The 11,886-nt window shown below is 45.5% G+C and overlaps 1 protein-coding gene across 1 annotated transcript; it reads left to right on the top strand.

The window, feature by feature from the left end:
* Positions 1–3,261: 3,261 nt before the first annotated feature.
* On the top strand, positions 3,262–4,833 carry LOC123126329 (aspartyl protease AED1-like). Its single transcript, XM_044546688.1, has 3 exons — positions 3,262–3,430; positions 3,536–4,341; positions 4,534–4,833. The coding sequence occupies exons 1-3, from the start codon at positions 3,262–3,264 to the stop codon at positions 4,831–4,833; spliced, it is 1,275 nt and encodes a 424-aa protein (XP_044402623.1).
* Positions 4,834–11,886: the final 7,053 nt, after the last annotated feature.

Genomic DNA, 11,886 nt, shown 5'->3' with positions numbered 1-11,886 from the left:
CTTAGGATTTGAGATGCATTTTTTTGGAAAAGGAGGTTAAACCCCCGGCCTCTGCATGAATCGATGCATGCAGCCATCTTTATTAATTATTTCACAAAGGTCTGACAAGAACATACATTAATCCACCCAAAGCCACCACTAACACCTACAAACTCGATAATATGGAGTGCTCTCATTCCCCATATCTAAAACCGGTGTCGTCACCGATCCATCCACATAACGTATCGGGACCAATAGCCTGTGCAGCCTACCTAAAGCGCACACCACATGCACACGTTTTAGAAGCCGCCATCATCATCGGACCACTGACCCATCTTCAGGAGAGAGATCTGCATCATCCATGCGAGGCCAGACATCCATCGACGCCACCACGGCGCTCAACGGCGCCACGGCCCTACGCTCGTCCACCCAGACGCGAAGAATCAGGAAGATCTGTCATGCGTAGCACCTGCCAATCAGGCATGACTCAGCGTAGCAGCTGTCGGCTAGGCATGACTTGACAACTCCACCGAAGCTTCGTGCAAGACGAAGCCGCTCCACCTCCTGCATCTGTCTTCCAGCGCTGCTCCATAGACGATGCTCCCAAGAGATAAACGACACCGTAGTACCGCCATCGTCCGATCTAGAAGACCAGATCCTAGAGTTTCCCCCGAAGCAGCACGAGTGGGTCGACAGAAGTTACACGACAATGCCTTCATCAAGGTAACGACGCAAAACGCCGTCATCGCCCGCCATCGGCTCGGTTTTCACCAACAACTCTGTCTCTGATAACCCACAAGTATAGGGGATCGTTTGTAGCCTTCTTCGATAAATAAGAGTGTCGAACACAACGAGGATCTAAAGGTAGAACAAATATTCCCTCATATTCTATCGACCACCGATACAACTCTATGCACACCTGACGTTTGCTTTACCAAAAACAAGTATGAAACTATTTTGCAAGAATAAAACTATGAGTACTTTGCGAGAATAAAACTACAAATAAATTGCAAGGTAATAAAAGTGGATAGCTTTTGTCAATAAGAAAGTCATTTGTCCCTAGGCAATTGATAACAAGTATCGGTAATCATTCTTGCAATTTTATATGAGGGAGAGGCATGAGCTAACATACTTTCTCTACTTGTATGGTATGCACTTATGATTGGAACTCTAGCAAGCATCCGCAACTACTAAAGATCATTAAGGTCGTGAAACTCAACCATAGCATTAAGTATCAAGTCCTCTTTACTCCCATACGCAACAACCCACCTACTCGGGTTTAAGCTTCTATCACTCTCGCAACCCACCATAAGCGAATCATGAACGTATTGCAACACCCTACAGCGGGGGGCCCTCACGTTTGCGCGAGACGGAGGGCACCGTAGGACAGCACCATAAATAAAATATACAATCATACCAACCAAGATCACGATTAACCCATAGGACAAAATGGATCTACTCAAACATCATAGGATAGCCAAATATCATTGAGAAATAATATATGGAGTTGAGCACCATGTTTGAGTAGAGATTACAGCGGGGAGAAGAGGTGTTACACCGCTGCATAGAGGGAGAGAGAGTTGGTGTTGACGGTAGCAAGATTGTTGATGTAGATCGTCGTCCCGATGCTTGCCCCGGCGGCACTCCGGCGCCACCGGGAGAGAGGGGGAGAGAGCCCCCTCCTTCTTCTTCTTCCTTGGCCTCTCCCTCTAGATGGGAGGAGAGTCCCCCCTCTGGTCCATGGCCTCCATGGCGGTGGAGGGGCGGGAGCCCCTCCGAGATTGGATCTCCCTCTCTGTTCTCTTCTATTTTGCGCTCCCCAGATCTGGCCGAAAACCGTTTCTTATATTCCCGGAGACCCGTAACTCCGATTGCGCTGAGATTTTAACACGATTTTTTTCCGGATATAAGATTCCTTGCGCCCGAAGTAGAGCCCCAACCAACGTACGAGATGAGCACAACCCACCACCACGCGCCCGGCTCCGGGGTCGCGCCCTGGTGTCTTGTGGGGTGTGTGGGCCTCTATTTGCGGTGATTCCAACTCCCAAAAATCACATATATTCCAAAATAATTCTCCGTAAAGTTTTATTGCATTTGGACTTCGTTTGATATGGATTTTCTGCGATACAAAAAACATGCAAAAAACAGGAACTGGCACTGGGTAGTGGATCAATAGGTTAGTCCAATAAATCATATAAAAAGTTGCCAAAAATATGTAAAAGTTGTATAACATTGGCATAAAACAATCAAAAATTATAGATACGACGGAGTCGTATCAGTCTCCCCAACTCGCAGCCGGGACTATATGACGGATCTGAAACTCCGACCACCCAGCCTCAGGCCGACCATCTCCGGCGAAGGAGGTGGCCACCACCGCCATGCCTAGGGCCGGAGCCCGCGACGTCCTCGAGTTGCGGGTCTATCACAGAGGCAGCAAGCCATTAATGGGATGGTAGACGAGATCAGCAAGTGCGGCCCGCGGAAGCCCATCTAGGCCCAGATCGGGTGCCCAAGCCGCCGCCGCTGCACCTGTCGTCGTCCGCCGCCACCTGCCTGGCCACCGCCGCCCCGCACCAACTGCCGTAGATCCGACCATCGTGGGTCGCCGCCGTCCTGACCGACCGTTGGCCGAGGAGAAACGCCGCCGCCGCCGCTGCGGCGCACAGGCTTTGCCTGCGACGACCTCGGTGGCAGCGGCGGGAGGAGGAGATGCGCTGGAGTGAAACGGGAGGCGGTAGGCAGGGGCGCTCCGGTGCGGCGCGGCGGCACCGCACGGGAGCGGGGTAGGGTTAGGACCACTTACCCCGAAGTGGCCGCCGGAGACGACCGCTCGCGAGACCTAGATCGCCTCATGTTTCGCGAGAGCTCGAGTACGTACCGGTTCGCGAGACCTGGATCACTTCTGGATTTGAGATGCATATCATCTCATTTCCTATGATTTTTATATTCCTATGATTTTCTTACCATATGAACCAAATGAGATATAAGATTTGTCTTGTGGCCGTGCCGGCAGTTGAGCCACACCAAAAAAAATCAAAAAAGAAAAAGAAAACTTGAACACACATCAGTTGCATCGTGGTGTTCTTGTAGCCATCGCAGCAACATACATCCCGATGGAACAAATGACATTTTCAATTCCATCCACCATTAGTCGTCCGGTGCTCAGCTTCTCCGAAGTCCATTCTTGCAAGCTACGCCCAATTTTCTTCTGAAGCCCCGCCTATTTATGGATTCGGGTTCTGTTGGCCTCCTCGTCAGCAACCCCTTGGTTTAGATAGGCAAATGGCGTCGACCCAGCGCCAGGGGTCCCTCGGGCACTGTTTGGTCCTGTTTGCCCTTCTCTCCGGCTGCTCTCTGGCAGCAACTTCCCCGCGCTACCTCTCCGTCGGCCTCGACGAGCTCATCAGTTCCAAGGCTCGAGTCAGCTGCCATGATCCCGACACGCATACAGGTAGGAGTATAGAACATATTACCCTACTACCGATGTTATCCGTTTGAGCGACAGTTATTTCCGGATACTGAATTACTGATGACACTGCTTGCAAACGATCCACAGTTGCGCCGTCTGGAAACAAGCTTGCCATCCATCCCGCTTGCAGCAGCGGGTCCGACTTCCAGCAGGCAGGGCTCCAGAACGACATCCTCCTCCACGACAGTGCCCGTCTGACCACCCTGCTCCAGCGGTCAGCCTTCGCTTCTTCAAACGACATGGTCATGACTCCAGCTCCCGACATCAGCCATATTCCGTGGCCATCTGTCGCGGCACCAGCAGAGGCGCCATCCGTTACCATCCCGGACCGAACGGGAACTTCCCTCGACACGCTGGAGTTCGTAGTGGTTGTCGGTTTCGGGACGCCGGCGCGGTCGTCCGCCATAATGTTCGACACCGGCAGCGACGTATCATGGATCCAGTGCCAGCCCTGCTCCGGCCACTGCTACCCACAGCACGACCCCATCTTCGACCCCACCAAGTCGACCACCTACAAGGCCGTGCCCTGCGGAACGCCGGAGTGCACGGCCGCCGGCGGCCAGTGCAACGCCACCACCTGCCTGTTTTCCGTCCTCTACGGCGATGGCTCGTCCACGTCCGGCGTCCTCTCCCAAGAGACGCTGTCCTTCTCCTCCTCTCGCACGTTCCCCAGCTTCGCTTTTGGATGCAGCGAGCAAAACGACGGCGGGTTCGGCGAGGTGGACGGGCTCCTCGGCCTTGGCCGTGGCCAGCTCTCCCTACCCTCACAGGCCGCTCCGTCGTTTGGCGGCACCTTCTCATACTGCCTCCCGTCGTTCAACACCACGCCTGGGTACCTCAGCATCGGCTCCACGCCGGTCTCCGGTAACAAGCAGGTCCAGTACACGGCGATGGTAAAGAAGCCAGAGTACCCGTCCTTCTATTTCGTCGAGCTCGTGTCCATCAACATCGGCGGCTACGTCCTGCCGGTGCCGCCGTCCCTGTTCACGAACGGGGGCACCCTCCTCGACTCCGGCACGATCCTTACGTACCTCCCCGCGGCGGCCTACACCTCGCTCCGCGACCGGTTCAAGTTCACCATGAAGGGGAACAAGCCGGCGCCGGCATACGACATCCTCGACACGTGCTATGACTTCACCGGCCAGAGCGCCATCTTCATACCAGCGGTGTCCTTCATATTCAAAGACGGCGCCGTGTTCGACCTTAACTTCTACGGGATCATGATCTTCCCAGACCCAAGCAAGCCGGCCATCGGGTGCCTCGCGTTCGTCTCGAGGCCGACGGCCATGTCATTCAGCATTGTCGGCAACACACAGCAGCGGTCGACGGAGGTGATCTACGATGTTACAGCGCAGAAGATCGGTTTTGTCCCGTTCAGTTGCTGATAGTTATGTTGAACTTCTGGTTGGTAAATAAGTGAAGAGTACATTTCATATAAAAATAATAAGTGAAGAGTATTTTTTTAAAGGTTGCTCACCACATTTTCCATGCAATAATAAGTGAAGAGTATACATAGTTCAGGCCGTGCGTACTCGCCGACACGGATGTGTTTAGGCAAGAACTAGCTACTGCGACGGCTCTAAGTTGGTGAGGCATGGTTGATGTTGAAGATATGTATGTTTTCCTTTTGATTTGCAAACTTTATGCAAAATGTGAGGCTTTTCTTTGTATAAAATCTATAGAGATACTTTTTTTTAAGGGGGGGAGAATCTATACAGATACTAAGCTCCCTTGAATTGAAGCGCTCCTATGCTTCGAGGGTTGTGGGGTCACTAGGGCCCCATGCGTAAGTGTGTGTTGTTTAGTTTCATTTCTTCTTCTCTTTTTCCTTTTATTTTTTTTCACGTTTTAATTCATAAGCACTTATTAAAAATTGTGTACTTTCAAAAACATAAAGATATTTTTAAAAATCAAACTTGTTAATATTGATGAAATTTGGGGATATTTGTAAAGTTCACGTCCATTTAAATTTGTGAACATTTTTTAAACCATGAATATATATTAAATTCATGAATGTTTCTAAAGTTCATGGTTTTTGAAAGTCATAATATTTTTAAATTTCCTTAAACATCATTTAATTTAACTAACATTTTCAGGTAAAAAAAGATAGACGATTTTTTCTGAGCTAGCAGTGGGGTGAGCGAAAAAAAATAAACGAGTGAGAGGGGCAGGGAGTTAGTTGAGCGAGCCAGAGCTTCGTGTGCCGACCCATGTGAATGTCATAGTAACAATTCCATGGTTTTAGTGTGAAAATAGAGCTTCCAAGAGGCTCAAACAATCACCACCGGGCTGACACTAGGGCCAAAATATGAAAAGACTTCACAACCACGCATCAAATAACTCCGCTCTTCTCTTGCAAAAGAATGCTCCAACAGCAACCCCACATGATATACGAACAAGAAAACACCACCAATAAAAAATTAAAACACATAGCAAACACAAATAAAATCAAAACAAAACAACTTATCATAATAATCTATAGATATAAAATAGTTAATTTCATGAGTGAAGAACGGCATAGTGAAGCGCGCGTTAGCCTCTAGTATGTGAAACTTCATACTCACGCCATAATCTAGATTGTCATGTTTGTTTTAAATTTTACATAATTATTCCGTCTGCAAAAAATATGGCATCCGCCCTTAATAATGCTCTCTGTACATGCTGAAATCATTACTTTAAACAAAAAAAAATCAGAACCGCAAGGAAACTAAACGGGTCATTGCATTCACCAACTTGATCGAGCCTAGCTCTTTCCCTCTTTCATGCCACATCTGAAATTAGTCGATCAGCAGGAGAAGCTAACAAACCAAATAGTTTGGGCACCTCCTATATGACCCGAATTGCGTCCAATAGGCGCCCGACGCACATGGCCCGCATTGACTAGGCAGGACCATTAGTCCAGTAGCGGCAATTACTAGAGCGCTTTTTTGGGGAGGGGGGCGGGGGCGATCGTTTTGTCTAAAATGCAAATTTGTTAAACTGCGATGCAAAAAAATGAACACGAATATTTCCCGTAAATTTGTACATATTTCAAAAGCTCAGAACATTTTTATGGAAAAATAACCTTTTTAAAAACACGAGCAGTTTTTGAATTTTTAAAGAAAATCGGAAAAGGCAAAAAAAATGAAAACTGAACAAAAAAATTAGAATCTGAACAATTTTTTAAATATAAATAACAATTTATGAAATTTATGAAAAAATTGGAAATTCTGCACATTTTTAAAATTTTCCGAACAGTTTTCATCAAGTATGAAGATTTTTAAATTTTTTATTAAAAAACAAACACAATTTTATTTTTCTGGAAATTCCAAATAAAGAGTAATTTGGACAAAGTCTGAATTTTTGAACTTTTTCTGGAAAAAATGAATATTTTCTGAAAAAGTGAACATTTTTTGAATTTGAGAATAACATTTTAAACATGACCACTTATTCAAATTCCAAATATTTATTTGAAAATCCCAGAACTTTTTTTGAATTTGTGAACAAATTTTTACAACAGTAACATTTTTAGAAATTCCAATCATATTTTTAAAACGCAAACAATGTTGAATATCCTGGACATTTTTTGAAAAAGTAAACAGAAAACACATAACAGAAAGCAACAAAGAATAGAAAAAAAGATAGGAAGCTTCCGTAAAACCAACGAGACCGCCTTGGAACCTTCTAGAAGGCCCTCCAAACCGGTAAAAACTGGCTTCGAACCTCCCAAAACCAGAACCAAAACGCCCTCTGCTTAATGCAGAAATGGGCCAGGGTCGCATGCCCACACATCCTGGGCAAAGCGTCGACAGTTGGAGGCATTGTGCGTCATATAGAAAATTCCAACCGTTCGCTCGCTCCAGGATTTCTGGTGAGAAGCTAGTTGGTGGCTGCTGGCAATGAGAGTTGGGAAGTTCGTGGAGAGCTCCTCTTCGGCGCCCGTTGCACCAGGTAATCTCGCTGGCGCACACTAGGAATGGTTCTGGCCCTCGACCCATTTAGTGCTCCCTTCGCTCGTTCACCTTTTGACCCATAGAGTTTACGGACTTAAAAACTGAGAAATCAAAACAGTTTTATGGATTTTAAAATGGTTCGTGAATTTGAAATTGTTCATGGATTTGAAAACAATTCATGGATCTGAAAAAAAGTTCACAGATCTATAAAATGACTAATTTGAAGAAAGTTCATGAGTTTGAAAAAAGTTCATGGATTAAAAAAAAGACTATGAATCCAAATAAGCTCACCAACTTTAAGAAGTGCGTGAATTTAAAAAAGTTCATGAAATTTTATAATAAGTTCACGAATTTCACAAAATTTGAAAAAAACATGACATTTCAAAATTTTCATGAAAGTTGAAAACAGTTCATAGCTTTTGAAAAAAAATGTTCATGAATTTGAAACAAGTTCACGTATTTGGAAAAAAGGTCGCGGATCCAGAAAAACATTCATGCATTTCAAAAAATTCACGGATTTGATAAAAAAAGTTCATGAATTTAATAAAATGTTCATGTATTTAAAAAAAGTGCACTGATTTTAGAAAATGTTCACACATTTAAGAAAAGTTTTTGATTTTTAAAGAAAGTTCACCGAATTAAAAAAGGAAAATGAAAGAAGAAAGCGAAAGATAAAATTATATAAGTAGAAAAACAGCCAAAGGAAATCTGAAAAAATAGAAAACAAGGCGTTGTCTTTTTTTCTAACGTCAAATTTGACGCACAAGAAGTGGAGAAAGAAGTAGTAGTAAGCACAGCTGTCGAGCTGTCCTAGCTGGTTACTATGGCTGAAATTTTTGTAGGTTAAGGAAAAGTAAATGGGGCGAGCCCAGGACGCGGGAGGGGGTGCCCGGCTTGTGGAGAAGCTTGTAACCGGTGCTAAGGGAGTTCATGGTTGTGGAGAGCTAACAAACATACCCTCAACATACACATTTGTCTTGCAACTCAAATGGACCTTTGACATTTTAGAATTTTAACTAGATGGAGATACAAAATTTAGGGTGTTAAAATCCATGAAATCTAACGGTAAACATTCATGTATACAGAAAATGAAGAGACTTCGACGAAATGACCACAATTGTGCCCCACACAAAAATCTCCAGCAGAGGCCATACAGCTGCGGGTCCCAATCTCACATGCATGGTCGCTCAGTATGTGTGTCCCTTTCTTGAGGCCAATACAGATTTAGAGCATCTCTAGCACACTCCTTATATCACCCCGGCCCGCAAAATAACCGTCAGTTTACGGTTTTGGACGAAAAAAGTGACCCGAACGGAAACCTTAAACGCGCTCGACCCTTAAAAACTTTTGAGGGTGTGGTAAATTCTCCTCTCTGACCCGCGAAAACCCAGCCCCCCCCCCCTCCGCCCCGTCGGTGCCCTGCATGAAGGAAATATGCCCTAGAGGCAATATTAAAGTTGTTATTTATATTTCCTTATATCATGATAAATGTTTATTATTCATGCTAGAATTGTATTAACCAGAAACTTGATACATGTGTGAATACATAGACAAAACAAAGTGTCCCTAATATGCCTCTACTAGACTAGCTCGTTAATCAAAGATGGTTAAGTTTCCTGACCATAGACATGTGTTGTCATTTGATGAACGGTATCACATCATTAGGAGAATGATGTGACGGACAAGACCCATCCGTTAGCTTAGCATAATGAACCTTAAGTTTTATTGCTATTGCTTTCTTCATGACTTATACATATCCCTCTGACTATGAGATTATGCAACTCCTGAATACCTTGTGTGCTATCAAACGTCACAACGTAACTGGGTGATTATAAAGATGCTCTACATGTGTCTCCGAAGGTGTTTGTTGGGTTGGCATAGATCAAGATTAGGATTTGTCACTCCGAGTATTGGAGAGGTATCTCTGGGCCCTCTCGGTAATGCACATCACTATAAGCCTTGCAAGCAATGTGACTAATGAGTTAGTTACGGGATGATGCATTAGGGAACGAGTAAAGAGACTTGCGAGTAACGATATTGAACTAGGTATGAGGATACCGGCGATCGAATCTCGGGCAACTAACATACCGATGACAAAGGGAATAACATATGTTGTTATTGCGGTTTGACCGATAAAGATCTTCGTAGAATATGTAGGAACCAATATGAGCATCCAGGTTCCGCTGTTGGTTACTGATCGGAGATGTGTCTCGATCATGTCTACATAGTTCTCGAACCCGTAGGGTCCGCACGCTTAACGTTCGATGACGATTTGTATTATGAGTTATGTATTTTGGTGACCGAATATTGTTCGGAGTCCCGGATGAGATCACAAACACGACGAGGAGTCTCAAAATAGTCTAGAGGTAAAGATTGATATATTGGACGATGATATTCGGCCACCGGAATGGTTCGAGTATTTTTCGGAGTACCGAGGGGTTACCGGAACCCCCCCCGGGGGAAGTATTGGGCCTACATGGGCCACAGGGGAGAGGGAGGCAGCCCACAAGGGGTGGCCGCACCCCCATCCCATGGGGAGTCCGAATTCGATTAGGGGAGAGGGTGCGCCCCCCTTTCCTTCTCCTCTTCCCTCTCCCTTCCCCCTTTTCCCCCTCCATGAGAAGGAATAAGAGGGGGGGTGAATCCTACTAGGACTAGGAGTCCTAGTAGGAATCCCCCCCTTGGCGTGCCCCCTAGGGCCAACCTCTTCCCTCTACCTCCTTCATATACGTGAGCAAGGAACCCCTTGGAGACACACCAATTGTTCCAAGCCGTGTGCGGCGTCTCTCTCCACGGTTTACTCCTCCGGTCATATTCACGTAGTGCTTAGGCGAAGCCCTGCGCGGATCACATCACCATCACCGTCACCATGCCGTCGTGCTAACGAAACTCTCCCTCGACCATCTGATGGATCAAGAGTTCGAGGGACGTCATCGAGCTGAACATGTGCAGAACTCGGAGGTGTTGTACGTTGGTACTTGATCGGTTGAAACGCGAAGACGTTCGACTACATCAACCGCGTTAATCTAACGCCTCTGCTTTCGGTCTACGAGGGTACGTGGACACACTCTCCCCCTCTCATTGCTATGCATCTCCTAGATAGATCTTGCGTGATCGTAGGATTTTTTTTTGAAATTACATGCTACGTTCCCAACAGTGGTATCAGAGTCAGGTCTATGCGTAGATGATATGCACGAATAGAACACAAAGAGTTGTGGGTGATCATAGTCATATTGCTTACCACCAATGTCTTATTTTGATTCAGCGGTATTGTTGGATGAAGCGGCCCGGACCAACCTTACATGACCATGTTCATGAGACCGGTTCCACCGATAGACATGCAACTTGTTTTGCATAAAGGTGGCTGGCGGATGTCTGTTTCTCCAACTTTAGTTGAATCTAATTTGACTACGGCCGGTCCTTGTTGAAGGTTAAAACAGCACACTTGACGAAAAATCGTTGTGATTTTGATGTGTAGGTAAGAACAGTTCTTGCTAGAAGCCCGTAGCAGCCACGTAAAACTTGCAACAACAAAGTAGAGGACGTCTAACTTATTTTTGCAGGGCATGTTGTGATGTGATATGGTCAAGGCATAATGTGATATACGTTATTGTATGAGATGATCATGTTTTTGTAAAAGTCATCGGCAACTAGCAGGAGCCTTATGGTTGTCGCTTTATTGTATGAAATGCAATCGCCATGTAATTGCTTTACTTTATCACTATGCGGTGGCGATAGTTGTATAAGCAATAGTTGGCGAGATGACAACGACACTACGATGGAGATCAAGGTATCAAGCCGGTGACGATGGAGATCATGATGGTGCTTTGGAGATGGAGATCAAAGGCACAAGATGATGATGGCCATATCATGTCACATATTTTGATTGCATGTAATGTTTATCTTTTATGCATCTTATTTTGCTTAGTACGGCGGTAGCATTATAAGATGATCCCTCACTAAATTTCAAGGTATAAGTGTTCTCCCTGAGTATGCACCGTTGCGACAGTTCGTCGTGCCGAGACACCACGTGATGATCGGGTGTGATAAGCTCTACGTTCACATACAACGGGTTTCTACCTCTTGAGCACTGCGTTGGTTTTCCCTTGAAGCGGAAAGGGTGATGCAGCAAAGTAGCGTAAGTATTTTCCTCAGTTTTGAGAACCAAGGTATCAATCCAGTAGGAGGTTACGCACAAGTCGCCTCGTACCTACACAAACAAATAAGAACCTTGCAACCAACGCGATAAAGGGGTTGTCAATCCCTTCACGGCCACTTGCAAAAGTGAGATCTGATAGAGATAATAAGATAAATATTTTTGGTATTTTTATGATATAGATTGGAAAGTAAAGACTGCAAAATAAAAGACGGAAGGAAAAGTAATTTGAGAGGAAGATAATATGATGAAAGATAGACCCCGGGGCCATAGGTTTCACTAGTGGCTTCTCTCAAGATAGCATAATTTACGGTGGGTGAACGAATTACTGTCGAGCAATTGATAGAAAA

The sequence above is a fragment of the Triticum aestivum genome, chromosome 5D (genome assembly GCF_018294505.1).
Source record: "Triticum aestivum cultivar Chinese Spring chromosome 5D, IWGSC CS RefSeq v2.1, whole genome shotgun sequence".
Classification (NCBI taxonomy): domain Eukaryota; kingdom Viridiplantae; phylum Streptophyta; class Magnoliopsida; order Poales; family Poaceae; genus Triticum; species Triticum aestivum.
This window is presented reverse-complemented; position numbering and strand designations above follow the sequence as displayed.

What these genes read in the sequence shown, in the direction of transcription:
- LOC123126329 (XM_044546688.1), top strand. Translation starts at nt 3,262, where the DNA reads ATGGCGTCGACCCAGCGCCAGGGGTCCCTCGGGCACTGTTTGGTCCTG. An exon ending in TGATCCCGACACGCATACAG is followed by an intron (nt 3,431 to 3,535) that starts GTAGGAGTATAG and finishes AACGATCCACAG; the next exon opens with TTGCGCCGTCTGGAAACAAG. An exon ending in AGGTCCAGTACACGGCGATG is followed by an intron (nt 4,342 to 4,533) that starts GTAAAGAAGCCA and finishes TTCACCATGAAG; the next exon opens with GGGAACAAGCCGGCGCCGGC.